Source organism: Monosiga brevicollis, genomic scaffold (genome assembly GCF_000002865.3).
Source record: "Monosiga brevicollis MX1 MONBRscaffold_12 genomic scaffold, whole genome shotgun sequence".
In the NCBI taxonomy this organism is placed as follows: domain Eukaryota; class Choanoflagellata; order Craspedida; family Salpingoecidae; genus Monosiga; species Monosiga brevicollis.
In genome coordinates this window covers 481455-498250 of record NW_001865049.1, presented here as the reverse complement: position 1 = coordinate 498250, position 16796 = coordinate 481455, and the positions used below count along the sequence as shown (strand labels likewise).

The window sequence follows — 16796 nt, the reverse complement described above, 5'->3', positions numbered from 1 at the left end:
GTTCACAAACCTCACAAAGGCGCGCCCCGATGCCACTTGTCAGAAAATGATGACAATATGAATCGTCGCGGACGCGTTGTCATGACGTTGAAAGCTTCGAGTGCATTCATCAAGCGCACGACCACGACCACGACCACGACCACGACCACGACCACGACGTGATTTGGCAGAGCTGGAGCTGTGCGCGGCGAACACAGGGACATGGCGGGTCTTGGCAACAGTTTGACGGCGTTGGCGCAATTGCTGGATGGCAATGCGGATCAGCTGGATTTAGATTCGCCGGCTGGGAAGGGTTCTCCTGCAGCCTTCTCAGACCCGGGTGCCATCTCCAGGGCCGCCCAACCCTCTGGGACGCAACGGCGGGCACAGGCAGCGACAGCGGCGCGCGCCACGACGAGCCAGGCCAACAACCAGGGTACGTGGTCGCTGATGGTGTCAACCGTGGCTTAATGAATGAAGGTGCTTCGCAGAGCGACCAGAGTTGGGCCTCGAATCATCATCCGAGGTTTCAAGGCTTCCATCAGGGACTCACTTTCGAATGGGTGTCGTGGATAGCCATTTTCAATGAGGAGGATGTGGAGGATGCAGGTGCCCTGCCTGATGTGGACGATCCGCGCCCTACGCCAGAGTGAGACGACCTGGCCATTGGGTTTTTGCATGGCCTCTTGTTCCAGTGTGGGAAGGCTGATCAGCCATGCTATGGTCTGGTAGGTATGACATTGTGTATAGACAGGCCGTCTCCTCGGAAGATATGTATCTGGGCATGAGCGGCCGCAATCCTTCTTCAGCTGGCTGTGAGGAGATGGTGGTACGTTTTGACTTTTAGCGAGGACAGTCCCAACTCCGTCCACCACGCTCTGTTTTTGGATGACGGGGGCGTGCCTTCCGTTCCTTGACCCTGGCTGTGCACATTCAGGTCAAGATCCAGTTGCCAAAGACGGCTTTCAAAGATGTCACGCTGGATGTCAAAGCGCAACATCTGGATGTGCGCACCCCTGCATTTTGCCTGAACCTACCTCTCCCCCACCCGGTATGCAGCAGATAATTTGCTTATGGGGGCGACCATGCCGCCGCACACACCCTGGTGATGCTGCGACTCAGCCACTGACAACTGCCACGCGTCACTCACTGGGCGTTCGGGTTACAGGTGAAACACCAAGATGGGAGCGCCAAGTGGCATGGTGATCGCACCATCCTCGAGGTTGTCCTGCCCCTGAATCGGGAGCTCGAATTCTTACGAGAGGCCTAAAGTGGCGTTGAGTGCCAGCCTGTAGGATAATAGCAATGTCATTGTCATCCCGTCCGAGGCAAGGTGCCGTGTGTGCCGCATTGTGTGCCGCATTGTGTGTCATGACCATGCGAGGCCTGTTCCCCAGTTTACTAAGAGACCCACCCTTCCTTCCTTCCGTTTGTGCTTCAATGAACAAAAGAACCTTCTTTCGAGTCTGCAACTAAGAGCAAATGTGAGTCGCAGTTTGAGCAGCCATCACCCAGCATGTGTCGAGTATCTCACCAAGTAACGCCCTCTGCACACCATATCGCCGTGGGAGCGCGCACGTCCAGAGGTCACTTTCGGCAAAAAACGGATACCACACACACACACACACAACACAACACAACACAACACAACACAACACTGGCCTTCAGCCCGACTAAAGTTGTCGCTGACGACGGGGGATGGCGCAAGGCCACTTGTTCAATCAACAGCCCGAGGTGACCTCGTGGGCGACCGGGCTGCACGGACCGGACCTTCTTCTTCGTCTTGGTCCCTGACGCACATGTGAGTGAGGGGATCGCGCTCAGGGGTTGTTGGAGCATCGGTGTTTCTAGCGTGCGTGCGTGCGTGCGTGCGTGTTTTGCCTCCAGGATTCAGGATTCAGGGAACAAAGTATGCTCATCTTGTCCTTTCGCTGACTTTGCAGCCAATATGGCGAGCAGAGCCGTACAACGGTCACTCCGTGACCTCGCGCAACGACTGCAGGTCTATCGCAGTCAGCAGGCAGGCCCTCTCACCGCAGCAGAGAAAATCTTGGCCGCTCATCTTCACCCAGAGGCGGTATGTTTCTCCCCGCAGGCAGTGGTCGCGCGATGCCGGCATTCATCACCCTTTTGTTGATATTTTCTGCCTTGGTCGCAAACGTAGGCACGCTTGGATCGCGGCAAGTACAACCTCTTCTACCCTGATCGAGTCAATCTCCAAGTGCGTGGGTCGGACGAGCTCATTCATCAATCGAGCCAAGAGTGATTGTTGGCCGCGTCTGTGCTTCCTCACCATCAATCATACACCATGGTCAGGATGCCTCAGCACAAACAGCACTCCTGCAGTTTATGCTCACCCGCGCGCCAAGGTCAGTCCATTCATGCATCTTCGCTCCCAAATGACACCATTGTCGAGGTAGTGCAAGCTCACAACGCGTTGTCTGCGCCCGTCCTTTCCTGGCATGAATAGTGTGTCCGTGCCTACCAGCGTCCACTGTGACCACCTGATTGTTGGCTCGCCAGAGGGCGCGTACGTGAATTGCTGCCATCAAGGCACCTTGTCAAATCGCCACCCGCCGCGCTTCATTGGTAACTGCTGGCTGACCACATCGTTTTGGGTTGTCGCAGGGACCGTGACCTAGCCCTGGCCAAGGATCAAAATGAAGAGGTCTTTTCGTTCCTGGAGTCGGCTTCCAAGCGCTTCGGTGTTGCTTTCTGGCCTCCCGGTGCGCGCTTCAAATTGTCGTCACGCCTGCCTTGACCGCACCTTTTATTTCGCTACCAAATGCAGCGTAAAATTCCGTTCTCATGTGCCATTCGTTTGCGGTTCCCCACCGTCAGGCTCGGGCATTATCCACCAAATCGTGCTCGAGAATTACGCCTCACCCGGCATGCTTATGATTGGATGTGATTCGCACACCCCCAACGCGGGTGGCCTCGGTTGCCTGGCCATTGGAGTTGGGGGTGCGGATGCCGTTGAGGTCATGAGTGGTCAGCCTTGGGAGCTCCTTGTCCCTAAGATTATTGGTGTAGAACTCAAGGTACATTGTTCATCGTCTGCGGCCCTTGCCATCGAGAAATGTCATTCTGCGTGCGTCGCACTCCAAGCCCATCGCCTTGTTCTCACTGCTCTTCAATCATTGCACTAGGGTCGCTTAAACAAATGGTGTAGCGCCAAAGATATCATTCTGCATTTGGCCGGTCAGCTCACAGTCAAGGGTGGAACAGGACATATCATTGAGTACTTTGGCCCCGGCACTCAAACTCTGAGTTGCACGGGCATGGCCACGATTTGCAACATGGGTGCCGAGGTGGGTGCCACCACCTCCATCTTCCCCTACGCAGAGCCACAAGAAGGTACGCCTCGTTGGGACTGAATTTACAGCAACTGCACGCGTGGATACTTTGGACGATCCAGCCAAACTCGATCTAAGCGTCTAAAACACACGCGCATAGACACACACACATACACACACGCATGCATGCAGTTTGCTGTTGGCGCTCTCCTCTCCTCCTGGCCCTGTTTCAACGCACGTCTCATCTACATTCTCATCGCCATCTTCTCGCATTCCCATGCTGATAGCCTATCTGCGCTTCACGGGTCGTGGCGCTCAGGCCGACGAAGCCAATGCCGTGGCCCACGATCTTTTGCGAGCTGACCCTGGGTATGTTTTGCTGCGCAGAACTTTGGCTTGACTCTCAGGATCATTTACTTATCCATGATACACTCTTCTTCTTGGCTTTATTTCTGCACCACGCACACGCTCTCATCTTCTCTCCCTCCCCTTCTCATCGAACGTGTCCATCTCTCGTTTTTGCACTCTCCAATTGCTACACGCGACGTTCTTTGATGACATTACTGCATGTCATAGTTGTGCTTATGACCAAGTCATTACTGTGGATTTGGATCAGCTCGAGCCGCACTTCAACGGACCTTTCACTCCCGATTTGGCCACGCCATTGAGCGCGTTTGCCAATCAGGCGCGCGAAAAGCAATGGCCTCTCGAGCTCTCGGCAGCGCTAATCGGTAGCTGCACTAATTCCAGCTACGAGGACATGACCCGAGCTGCCTCTATTGCACAGCAAGCAATCGACAAAGGCCTGACTGCCGCGGTCCCCTTTTTTATCACTCCGGGCTCGGAGCAGATCTTGCAAACGTGCCGGCGGGATGGCGTCTTGGATGTCTTGGAGCGTGCTGGGGGTACCGTGCTGGCGAATGCGTGTGGCCCATGCATCGGCCAGTGGAGCCGTCCAACCATGGAGGACGGCGTGCCCAATAGCATTCTCTCATCTTTCAACCGCAACTTTGCTGGACGCAACGATGGCAACAAGCAGACCCACAACTTTTTGTGTTCGCCGGAAATCGTGACTGCCATGGCATTTAGCAAGTCTCTGACGTTCAATCCCCTGACAGATAGTCTTTTGGCGGCAGATGGCACTTCGTTCAAGTTTAGTCCCCCGGAGGGCGAGAGCCTCTCCGCGGCCGGCTTCGAGAATAACGTGGTGAAGCCTTCCGCTGTTCCAGAGCCAGACTTGAGCATCAATGTGAGCATTGATCCAACGTCGACGCGCCTGCAGCGTTTGGATGCTTTTGCTCCATGGGATGGACAAGACTTTCAGAATTTGCGTGTCCTCATCAAGGTGAAGGGCAAGTGTACGACGGACCACATCTCTGCCGCGGGGCCGTGGCTCAAGTACAAAGGTCATCTGGAGAATATCTCCCAGAACACGCTGATCACGGCTGTCAACGCTGAACATGACCGACTCAACTCAGTACGCAACTATCTTGTTGACGGTGAAAACTATGGAACAATTCCTGAAGTGGCCGCCGCCTATCGAGATGCAGGCGTGCAGTGGATCATTGTTGGTGATGAAAACTACGGTGAGGGGTCAGCTCGCGAGCACGCGGCCATGCAGCCTCGCTTCTTGGGCTGTGTTGCCGTTGTGTGCCGAAGCTTTGCTCGCATCCACGAGACAAATTTGAAGCGTCAAGGCGTGTTCCCGCTGACTTTTGCCGACCCCAACGACTACGACCAGCTGTGCTCAAGTGATATTGTCGACTTGATTGGGTTGAGGCCCGGGGAAGCCCCAGCGCTTCGCGTGCGTCGCTCAGAGCAAGAAGAAGAGTTTACCGTGCCGCTTCGCCACACGCTCAGTCCCATTCAAATGGACTGGATTCGCAGCGGCTCCGCTCTAAACTACATTGCCCAAACCATAGCGGCAGCATAGTACTCACCGTGAAGACATCCCTGAGTCTGTGCCTCACCCCAGGCTCGGATACTCATTAATGGAAGCAGGAAAAAGCAACATCGTTAGGCAGGAGGATGACCCAGCCAATGTTAAAGGTGGCGGTGTCTTAACATGGACACTATGTGGTTATCTTGTCTACCTTTTTTTTTTTTTTTTTTTTTTTTTTTTTCCATGATCCCTTTTGACGCTTTGAGCTTGAGATGTACGTGAGTTGATTAGTTAGCAATTTGCCCACGAGGCACCATCGTTCTCGTGTTTATTCATTGACATGTGAAATCGAAAACAAGCTTCATTGGTGCTTGAGCACCCGCATCTTCCACGTGCCTGCGGGGAGGAGAGGGTCATTGTTGCGGCTGAACAGAAGCATCAGATCGCACGAGGGAAAAGAAGGACGCACCGTCAGCTTGAAGCCATTCGTAGGGTGTGATCAGTGTGATAGGGGCATCGTCTTCAGGGAAACGGATGGTGCTTGAGCCTCGGTTGGCATGCTGAAGTTCGTTCCATCAGGAAAGTCACATGGCCATTAGCCCACGGCAAAAGGATAAAAATTGTGCAATCTCTCGAGGCGGTTGAATCCTCACCTCCCACTCGCCCAACTGCTTCAAAAACCCAGGGTTAGGGTTGATGTATGGGCGCTTTGAGTGGACATAGTCGTAAGCCTGGACATCACCACAGCAACCAGGTTTGGGTCAACAATTAGCATGCAGGAACAGACAAGGTAGGTTCACGGTATTGCCGCCTTCCCTTCAGGAGGCGGCAGTTACAATGACAAGGCGCCATACCTGTTTGAGGGTCATGTCATGAAAATCCATCATCCAGAGAATGGCCAGGGCTGACGAGCGACTAGGGAAGTTTGCAATTTGGATGATTTTGGGCATGAGGCAGGCATACGCCCATGGGAGGCAAAAATGAGAGACGCTAATGACAGCGGCAGTCACGACACAGACCTCATGCCCATTTGACAATGCACGAGCACGCGTTGACCCTCGCCTTGGGCCTTGCGCACAAAGGCGATAAAGTCACCAAAAAATTGGCTAAGATCATGATCTGGCTTGTCGTCCAGCGGGCAGTGCAGATACTACAGACGAGCGAGTGCGTGGGCGAGTGTGCGGCGGCAACGCGGGAGTGAGGATACGGTTGAAATATCATCTTTTGATCGGTGTTTGCCCTGCCCAGTAATACAACGGCATCCAACGGGTTGCAAGATTGCGATGCCGCACCACGGCTTGTTGGTCAAAGGGCATGTCACACGACGCGGTGGCATTAACGATTCTAGTTATGTTCTACAACAGCAATAAGTGGTGAGACGAGGCAAGACATGGTGCCTGCGCGGGCTTTCGCGTCTGATATGGCCGAACAAAGGCCTTACTAAAGCCTTGAGAGCTTCAAGATTGGAGGCTGACTTCCAACTGCCCAGGAATAGAAAGCCATCCTTGATCTATGGACGACAGGGCGTTGACTTTGCATATGCTTTCTTTCAGAAGAAAGGAAACAAAAACAAGGGCGACCCAGCATGGCAAGGCAGTGCTGTACGTACCTCAGAAGGGAATTCTGCGTCGGTAAAGGCGGGATGGCCCTTGACCAGGAAGGGGTACGCCTCCATAAACTGGCGCAAGCCACCTCGGAGCTTGTGGACCGTCTAAGATAGCAGGCGATAGCACAGACATTGAACTGCGGTGGGAGGGGGACAATGCTCGGCGTCGGCAGGTGACACACTTACGCGCGAACACCGCTTCTCTGTCTGCAAGGCTGCTGAGAAAGAGGCCAAGGTGGTTGCTTCGGCCTGCGGTGGGGGAGCAAAGGATTGCGTTGCAATGAGGCTTTGTTAGACTGGACCGGAGTCCTTGCCGGAAGGAGAAAGGGTGCCGTCGCGATCTTGAGTGCCACCTCGGGTGTTGATTCGTCGTCGTAGAGCACAACGTTGAAGAAGCGACGATGCCAGAAGCGCTGGTGCACGGTCGCTTCACAATCCAGCATGTCTGCACAACGAGGCGTGGTCATGAGAGACTGGGTTCTGGCGGGTGCCAAGAAAATCCTTTCATTTCGTCTCGATGGGCATGGATCACCTGCCAGCGACAAATCTTACCAGCGCATTCAAGAGCTTCCCAGTCAACAGATATGCTAGAGCGCACATGCTCGCTGCGTGCACGGCACGGGGGGTGGGTTAGGAAGCAGTCAAACCAGAAACAAACAGGTGGCACTCGCAGCATGAAAGGCAAGCGACCTGTCGTAGGCGGCATTGCTGCGCACGTCGATGACCAGAAGCTGCGAACCAAACTGGGGTGGGCACGGGGCATCCAGGATGAGAAACACAAGCCTTCTTGACACACTGGAAATGGCCACGGGTGCTCGCTGTGTGATGTGGTTGTGCATGAGCAGAGCAGAGGCTGGTGACGAACCTGCAAAAGGTTATAGAGGTCGGAGGCGTTGATCCAGTCAAAGTGCACTTCGTGAAAGACCTCTGGGCCAAAGTCGGGGGGTGTTGAGGGCCGCACAGGCTCGATGGCTTCGACTTTGTCCACCCGGGCAAACAACACCGAATTGAGGTCAGACCCATCGTGTTTGTAGGCTGGACCCGAGGGCTTTGGGGCCGGTCCCGGCGGCGGCGGCGGTGGTGGCGGCATGCTCTGACGTTCCGAACAAGAGCTGTGCGTTTTTAACTTTGGATCTTGATGTACTCTCTGCCAACTTCGAGCGGCCTGTTGAGCATCAAAAAAAAAAAAAAAAAAAAAAAAAAAATAGCACCGGACCAATGAACTCACTGTACCCAAACAACCTTCAATGACGGTGCCTGCGCGCGCAACCGCGCTTTTTTTTCTGACAATACGAGTGACGAGTTTGTCTGACGTTCGAAAGGGCCAGATTTGCTTGCAGACAACCAGAAACGTTGTTCAGCAAAAGAACAACGCGCAATTTGTTCGTGTAGTATCCCACTTGGCTATGCCCTTTGGTTTTCCAGTGGATCCAGTTGTCACTCGCGCACTTGTCTCGACCATTTCACTCCCTCTCTCCCTCCTCCTCCTCTTCCCGCGGGCGACTCGGGCGGCGACTCGGCGGGTTGAAGCAGAGCCAGCCGGCTCCTTTCTTTTGATTGTTGGATCCGTGGGCGGCGTGTTCTCTGACCCTTTCAAGGTCTCGCCATCATGCCGGTATGTCGGTACCTCTTGACGTTGCCTGGGGTTTTCAATGCATGTGTTATGTTATGTTGTGTCAATTTGTGGTGTCGATCAGGCCACTGGCCTGTGGTTCTCTGGCGCTCGCCACTTCCCACCGTGAAGAAAAGAAAGGTTGAAACAAAACTTGTAGCTGTTCAGCGCCCTCTTGTCTTCATGGCACAACCGCTCGACCTGAGCAGTGGTTGTCTCATTGTTTATGAGGCGCAAGAAAGATTTACAGTGCTTTAGTTGGACACCCGTCTTGTGTTTTGGTAGCGATTGTCCTGGTGGCGCTGTGACAGTTGGGCATGCGCCTGCTTTCTGATTTATCGTGTCGCTTGTTGCCTTTGACTAGGCTTACCACTCATCGCATAACCAACGCCAAGGCGTCAAGCTTGTGGGTGGCGTGGCCCTCTTACCTTTCCATGCGCATCATACCCGAGGCCCGGCTCCTCGACCAGGTACCGCTCTTTGCGTTCCTTCCCTTGAGATGCTCTCGTTCTGCGTCAAACGGTTGCTTTTCAATTTTGGCTTGTGTTTCCTTGCACAATCGTGCTAACCGCGGCTCTATGGCTATCTTCTAGGCCCAGAGGATGAGGTAGACATTATCGATGAAACTCTCAAATTCTTCAAGGCCAACGTTTTCTTTCAGAGTTATGAAGTCAGGGGTCCAGCAGATCTTCTGCTGATCTACCTCACTTTGTACACGCACCAATGCATCATGCGCGTTGCCAAGGTTGGTTGACGCGTCGATGGCCCTCGAACACTTCCGCTTTAGTGTGTCTCGGCAGTCTCAAACGCACACAACGTGGACACTGCAATTGACAGACTACATCCAAAGACGGCGCACAGCGTGCTCTGTTCCAGCTCGCTCAAGAGAACTTTTCGGTGCGTTGCACCGATCCTCAATTCGGTCATTGCATTTTTATACAGCTTGGTTGTGATGTCCTTCTCACGCTCAGGCAGAAAACTTGGTTCCTCAAGTCTCACTTCTTGGTGTGTCGGTCATGGCAGCTACCCTGCGATTCGGGCTTTCAGTTGAGCTCTTACTACCAACCTCTCTCGAGCAAATCGGACGGCGGTACGTTTATCGACTCAATTGTGTGCTGCCTCACTTTTTGTATTGCCATCTGGTCATACGGCTCACTTCTTTCTCTGGTTGTTTTTTTTTTTTCTCGCCACTGCAGATGAATTGCGCGCCTATCTGAAGCAATGTCGCGAGGAATTGGGCAACCGCCTTGCAGAGCGCTGCTGTGATGCTTCAGATAAGCCCTCCAAGGTTGGTTTTATTATTATTAATTTTTTTTTCCTCCTTTCGTTACCATCCGTTCTCTACTGGCCCCCTCCCTTTCTTCCCTCTCCATCTCCTCCTCCTCACGCACACACACCGTTCATTGCCTTATTCGCCTTTAGTGGTGGGTTTGCTTTGCCAAACGCAAATTTTTGGGCAAGTCGCTTGAGGGACCTGGCTCGCGCTAAGCGCGCTGCCACTCAAGCGTCAATGACACGTAGTATTGTTTTTCGGTTCATCCCATTCGGGTAGATGGTTGTTTCCTTGTTTTCTCCTTGGCCCCAGGTCTACCATGGCTATGCATCGGAAGGATGGCGTGTCAAAAGTTGTCATGATGTTGTTCACGGCTACTTCAGTGCCGCTTCCCACTCCCCCGTCCTGTGAATGTTTGTTTGGTCAAGTGTTTTGTCTTCGGGGCTTTTTTCACCCTCTCTTCTCTGCTTTGCCCTTTCCTTCCTGATAATAAATTCAAAGTGCGCTTTGCTTTCTTAAGAGCCAACGCTTTGTTGGCTCGTTTCTACACGAATGCCAGACTGCTTCGCAAGGAAGAAAAAGAGCGGGGTTGTCAGTGAGAACCAACAAAAGTTGAAAGAACAAAAGAAAATACAGACCAACACGCGTTTGAACAACCATGCATTTGACCGTTACCGGACCACACTACGACGACACTTGGGTGAGTGAAAGTTGACAAGCCCAACAACTGTTTTCGGCTCAAGGCACCCACCCGCTGAGCAAGTGGGTGCAACCGACACTGGCATAATTGGATATTTGCATTCATTGCCGTGCAAGGCACTTGGACTGCCTCTTTTTGCGCCAAGTCTCAATGTGTGTGCTGGTGCGAGCAGATGTGTTGTTGCATGTGTCGCTTTTGAATCTCTAGTTCAGCTTCTTTGCTCGCCCCAGATGGAAAGGCATATCTGACACACATCACATAGCGGCGAGGGTAGGTTACCACGGCACTCGGCGGCCAATACACGACGGCAAAGGCTTGCGCTATGAGTGCTGTGACACCACCAAGTCGCGCCAAGCGCACTCGCCAGCGAAACGTGAGCGTGGACGCCGAGAGCAACGCACGGGCTAAAAGCTCGAGCACAAATGAAAACACCAACGAGCGTCTCGCTCTTCATCCACCGCCATCACCAGCAGACATGCACGATTCAGCACAAATGCCCAAGCTCGCCAAAGTGAGTCGCATTGCTTTAGCGGTCCTGGGGCCGACCTGTCTTGGAGCTGCAAATCGAAACCGAGCAGGGCCATTGCACCTCATCTCTCATGCTTGTTCTTGCTCATCCACTTCATAGCGTTCACCCCAGTTACCACAGCCTGTCACGATGACCACCTGTCAATCCTCAACAGGTACTTCATATTACCAACCCTGTACCCAACAGCAACGTGTGTGATCGACTGCCGCCGTTTTGATTGCGCTTAAAGAGTGCATGACTTTCCATGAATTGCTCAGAGATCCACGAAGGCGCGGTTGGCGGAGTTACGGACACAAATAACGACAATTGCACCGCCTGCATGCTGGGTGGAGACCTTGTGTGCTGTGAGGCTTGTGCCAATTCTTTTCATCCCTTTTGCTGGTCAGCTGCACTGCTCAAACCCGTCAAACTGCCGCTGTGTCTTTTTACTCAAACTCATGGCCCATCATTGTTGGTCGCTAGCGCTCACCTTGTTATTGCATCCTCTTTTCATGATTGCTCTTGCGATGATACCAATGCCTTTGGACTGCTGCAGCGAGCCTCCTCTAGACCCCGATAAAGTGGCTGATGGAGATGACTATTTCTGTCGCTCATGCCGTGCTCGTTCCTTGGTCGGTAGAGCCAACCCGGGTGGCTTGTGCTCACACGAGGGTTTCCTCACTATTTCCCTTTTTTGTCACCTATGACTGCAGCCTTCAAATCCCAGCGTTCTTCCGCCCTTATTCACAGCCATCATGAATAAATTGCAAAGCACCAATCCCACCGCCTTTCTGCTTCTTGATTCAAGCAACAACATCCTGGAGCCGACCGTCGTATCAAGTAAGTCAGAGCAGAAAGACAAGATCCTTTTAGTTCATTTTATTTATTGATTTGATGCATGCGGTCCAAGGCTTTTGATCGACTCGCTGGCACCGATCCACGCTGCGATAATATGATAACATGTGACAAATGTTTTAGGCTCTACCCTTCGCGCAGCGGTGACAAGGGAGGAGCAAATGAAGAAGAATGGCAGCAATAGTCTAAGTGCAGAAGAGATGGAAGCTCTCTCGCAATACACAGCCACCTATCCAGAACGTCTTCTATGTTTTGGCTGTAAACGGTGTGTTGATTCTACCGCACTATTTAGGACACCATGCCGCGGATTTTAAAATATGAATGCCTCCTCATGCTTGCCCCTTATTTGTAGTGCTTGTACACTCGACAACGCTCTCCAATGCATCGATTGCAAGGTGTTTTTCCATCACGCTTGCGCAAGCCCCCCAGTAGCATCACACGCCCGCAATATCCGCTGGCGCTGTCATTTGCACCCGGTAGCTCCAATGCTCCACGATCATCACACTGCCACGATGACCTGATGAGCACCCTTTGAGAACACTGCTAATCGTGCCTTTTGACTGATTTTTCTTTAACGCAGCGGTTAAAAGCAATACCCTCACGCGGGCACGACCACGATGAGCCACTCACGTCTCGCTCAATCGTGCCACAGTTCATCCAGCTTGCTCGTCGGCAAGTATCTTCCCGTGTTGCGACTTGAATTGTCTGTTATGGGTCAATGTCCTCACTCAGCTCGTGTGCTGCTCGTGGATTTGAATACAGGCGACAAGCTGGCGCCTTGCTTTTAGACAACAATTTTGGGCATTCTGACGTGCTCACGGCGTTGGAAGGAATTGTTGACGATATGCCCGAGAATGAGCTTCGGACTAGCGTCCGTTGTCTGCGGCAGTTGCTGGTGAGTGTTCAATGTGTTCAATGGCAACGCATGTTTTTTTTTTTTTTTTCATCAGTTGGTGTCGCTCTTGGTTCATTCGACGTGATGAAATGCGTACAGGAAGCACCTTCGTCCGCCTATCGCGATGCGTATGCTTTGGCTCATACAGTGCAGGCTCTGCAAGAGGAAAGAAAAACAGCAAGGCCCTCGCGTGCCAAAGCGGTGGCTTGTTCCCCTCAGCCCCCGTGCACAGCAACTTTCGAGACTGAAGAAAGCATGCGGGACGCTGAGCGAGCAACCGTTCTTAGCGAGCGCGATTGGCTCAGCCGACTGGTGACTAAGACCATCGTTCCAGAGGAGGCACCGACGTCTCTCAGCCCCAAAGACGCACATATGGTATTGCTCGACTCTCAATAAACTCGGACAAGCATATCATGTCGCCTTTCAACTCGCGTCGTGTTTGCCTCAACTAAACTTAACCACGTTGTGGCATTGACTTGCTGCTTGTTGTATGTAGCGCATCATCGCGACAGGTGAATGTTTCTTTTTTGTTCCAAATGAAGCCACTTCACAGCAAGACTGTGCGCATCTACGGTGCGTAGGGATGGCTCGACAGAATGCGAACTTTCTTCGCTCATATTCGATTCTCGTTTTCTACTCTTGTAGAATTGGTACTGACCCATCAGCGGAGCTGTGCCTGCTTGAGCTTGACAATACGGAAGACGAGAATTTGCCATTTGTGCCTTGCTGGCCTGTTCTGACTGATCCTACTGGCAATGTTGACGTGGAACTACAACGCAACGACCTACAAGAGTGAGTTTTCAATCGGTTCATAACACCCCTGAAAGAACCAAAGTCACTACTGACTGACTCTCTGTGTCGCTCAGAGTTTGGATGCTCACGCGGAGCGATCCAAGCTTGGTCCGCCACAATGATCGAAAACTTGAAGATGTTGAAGCGCCGATTTTGATGCAACATGGAGACCTCCTGGAAGTCGCTGGAGTCAAAATGCAGTACAGCGAGCTTGCTCAAGCCTCATGAGTGGTGTTTGGGCGGAAAGACTCGAGTCTTCATCTCTCACACGGGAACTTTTCGGGTCCTCGAGACAAATTCTCGTTGGGAGTCATTGTTCAGCTTTTATGCCAACAATTTGAGCTCATTTATTACGAACCAATTGTGACCCCCCTCTCCATTTGTTTTCAGCTTATATCATGGGATTAGAGGAAAACCTGCTCGAACCTTGCGAGCAACACAACCGAGGTGAAAATGAATGCTATGCTGTCATAATGCAGGCCCGTGCAGACTACCTTATGTGTGAAACAGCAAGCGAGATCAGATGCTACCAGGCTTCACGGCGTGTGGAGGCCAGTTTTGAGTTGCAAGAAAGTGCATGGTGTTGAGAAAGCGTTCTGAAAGAGCTTCGAGGGACGTCCGTCGTGACGAAGCGGAAGATTGGTTGGCATCTCAAGGCCAATTGAACCAAACTGCAGTCGGCCTGTAGAGTCGCTCGATGCTAATTTATATGCGAAGGGAAAGGGTAAAGTGCAACTCGTGCCAAACCAGAGATGCCACAACAAGAAGCGACAGCGGTTGTCTCTGGAGGCTCGCATCTTTACGCAGGCCAACACCGGGGGCTTTGGCCTGCACGACTTGGTTGAGCGCGGTCCGGTGGCTTATGTCTGCAACATGGCCAAGCTGGCCACTCGCTACCCTCGGGTCTACGATCGGCTCTTAGAGGATGCATCGAGGGCTGCCGACTTTGAGGTAATAATAAATTAGGTGTTTGAACCTCAGAGCCGAAAGCAAAGCTGTGCAACCCCGATAATAATAAATTAGGTGTTTGAACCTCAGAGCTGAAAGCAAAGCTGACATCAAAATCACGACGGCACGCAAAACAACACAAGAGAACAAGACATTTTCATCGGCTCCTATCATGCCGAGGAGTACAAGCGCGAAGAATTACGCACATAGAAACAAAAATCGTACAAAACGACCAAGTATAACCAGAGATACGGCCATTTCAAACACTAGACACATAAAAAGGCAGTCACACATCACAACTACAAGCCATCACAGCACAAACATAAAAAACACCACGGCACGCTCACATACAACAAGAGACAGCGTCGGGTTGAGGTCCACGTGCAGCGAGCTGGCTTCCAGATGGCCACGGTCAAGGACGCGGCGACCCAGCGACCAGCTGAGATCATTGCCCTCCGCTCCAAGGCGGCACTGGACGACCTGATGGCCAAGTGTGCGCTGGACCTGCAGCAGGCATATCTGGCCTCACGCGAGTGGGGCGTCAGCACAGTCTTGACCATGCGGGGTCGAGACAAGTTGCGTCGCTTGAGCGACACGACCTTTGCCATTGCGGTCGTGTCCATGATGGGTTTTGGCCTCCATGAACTCATCAACATCAAGCCGACGGACAAGTGCCCGCTCTGCAGCAGCAAGACACCTCCGCGACTGACCCGCGAGCACCTGCTGACCTGCCGTCCCATCAAGCGTCACAACGCCCTTCGCGACGAGATGGGCCGCCTGCTCAGGTACGCCACCCTCTCCCATGTCTGGGTGGAAAAGTCTGGCTACAACGCCAACGGTCAGAGCTGCCGCATCGACCTGCACTGCCGCAACCCCTTTCCCGGCGGTGCCTTGGGCCCAGCTCTGCCCGACCTGGGCATTGACGCGACTGTGCGCACAGCCCAACCCCCGACCACCTCGCAAGCCTGCATCAAGGTGGGCGCTGCCCTTCGCCGAGCCGAAAAGGAGAAGCGCGAGTACTACACCGGTTTCAACCATGGAAAAACTCTGATCGTCCCTGCGGCGATGACGACAACCGGTGGGTTCGCCTCCTCCTTTGTGGATCTGCTTGGTCAGCTCGCCCGCTGCGCCGAGGCCCGTGGTGTGTACCAGCCGGGGCTGGATGAGGCCTTTGTTCCTCGGTGGAAGGGTCGCTTTGCGGCTCTGGTCCATCAGATGAACGCTGACCACATCCAGCGCCACTTTGGCGGTGTCTGCCTGCGCTCGTCGTAGGTAGGCACCGCCTCGGGGTTCCCTCTGTGGGGATCCCTGTGTGCACCTGTCGCTCCCAGGGTGGTTCCTCGTTGTGATCTTGTATTTTTGTTTTAATTTTGCTTTGATTTTGACTGTATTTGTGTGGTATTTTTGCTGAATTTTTGTAAAGTCCTTTGTATGATGTCTTTGTCTTCTGTGGCCGGTTGTTTTCCTCAATCCGACGTTGTGTCTCGTTGGATGTGAGCGTGCCGTGGTGTTCTTTGTGTTTGTGCTGTGATGGCTTATACTTGTGATGTGTGACTGCCCTTTCGGGTGTCTAGTGTTTGAAATGGCCGTATCTCTGGTTATACTTAGTCGTTTTTCATGATTTTTGTTTCTATGTGCGTAATTCTTCGCGCTTGTACTCCTCGGCATGATAGGAGCCGATGAAAATGTCTTGTTCTCTTGTGTTGTTTTGCGTGCCGTCGTGATTTTGATGTCGGGGTTGCACAGCTTTGCTTTCGGCTCTGAGGTTCAAACACCTAATTTATTATTTATTATATCAGCAATCTGTTGGGACCAACAGATGCCTCAACAAGATGGTACAACCAGATGTTACACAACAAGGTGGGACAACATCAAGTACCAGAGGACACACAACGTGGTAAAGTATACCGTCTCAGATTGTGCCTCTAATACTCCCCTTCAAGCTGAGAACGGAAGAGCATGTCACACAAACGACGATGGCTCGGTCCATTGAGCAGCTTGGTGAGAAGGTCAGCAACCATGTCCTTGGTCCCGCAGAACCGACATCGAGCTGGTTGCGTTCATACCTCTCTTGCACAAAGCGATACTTGACAGCAATGTGCTTGGAGCCCGGAGAGTTGGCTCCGTTTGTAATCATGTGGATCGCCGCCTGGTTGTCACTGAGCAACACGGGCTTGAAGACGGCGTGTGAGAGTTCACGAACCAAATGATCAACAAACATAGTCTCGCTGGCCGCAGAGTAAGCAGCCATAAACTCGGCTTCAGCAGTAGACGTGGCAGTGACCGTCTGTAGCTTGGAGCGCCACTGCACGGGTCCACCAGCGAGGTAGACAATGCAGCCTTCACGAGACTTACGACCAGTTTCTTGAGCAAAGCTCGCATCAGTGTAGGTCGTGAGGCGAAGGTGCTGGCCAGACCGATAGGTCAGACCAAGGTCCTTCGTGCCCTTA

General features: G+C 52.7%; 4 protein-coding genes across 4 annotated transcripts; 3 read left to right on the top strand and 1 right to left on the bottom strand.

Annotated features, from left to right (window-relative positions):
* Positions 1-201: 201 nt before the first annotated feature.
* On the top strand, positions 202-5208 carry MONBRDRAFT_25953 (uncharacterized protein; the record flags this gene model as incomplete). The annotated part of the gene is made up of 13 exons (XM_001746398.1): positions 202-415; positions 556-628; positions 712-808; positions 917-1030; positions 1982-2056; positions 2144-2200; positions 2296-2348; positions 2450-2509; positions 2608-2705; positions 2821-3020; positions 3129-3336; positions 3563-3644; positions 3852-5208. The coding sequence occupies 13 exons, from the start codon at positions 202-204 to the stop codon at positions 5206-5208; spliced, it is 2688 nt and encodes an 895-aa protein (XP_001746450.1).
* A 310-nt stretch (positions 5209-5518) lies between these two features.
* On the bottom strand, positions 5519-7853 carry MONBRDRAFT_25952 (uncharacterized protein; the record flags this gene model as incomplete). Its single annotated transcript, XM_001746274.1, has 13 exons — positions 5519-5553; positions 5627-5717; positions 5811-5888; positions 6012-6072; positions 6177-6307; positions 6450-6512; positions 6599-6667; positions 6767-6868; positions 6950-7012; positions 7117-7208; positions 7316-7368; positions 7454-7581; positions 7629-7853. The coding sequence occupies 13 exons, from the start codon at positions 7851-7853 to the stop codon at positions 5519-5521; spliced, it is 1191 nt and encodes a 396-aa protein (XP_001746326.1).
* Positions 7854-8247: 394 nt separating this feature from the next.
* On the top strand, positions 8248-10158 carry MONBRDRAFT_32654 (uncharacterized protein). Its single transcript, XM_001746397.1, has 7 exons — positions 8248-8378; positions 8740-8845; positions 8969-9120; positions 9213-9272; positions 9399-9465; positions 9572-9663; positions 9798-10158. The coding sequence occupies exons 1-7, from the start codon at positions 8373-8375 to the stop codon at positions 9861-9863; spliced, it is 549 nt and encodes a 182-aa protein (XP_001746449.1). The 5' UTR covers positions 8248-8372; the 3' UTR covers positions 9864-10158.
* Positions 10159-10670: 512 nt separating this feature from the next.
* On the top strand, positions 10671-15618 carry MONBRDRAFT_8728 (uncharacterized protein; the record flags this gene model as incomplete). Its single annotated transcript, XM_001746396.1, has 6 exons — positions 10671-10859; positions 10977-11031; positions 11607-11696; positions 12500-12606; positions 14149-14349; positions 14617-15618. 6 exons carry the CDS (start codon positions 10671-10673, stop codon positions 15616-15618), a joined length of 1644 nt encoding a protein of 547 aa, XP_001746448.1.
* Positions 15619-16796: the final 1178 nt, after the last annotated feature.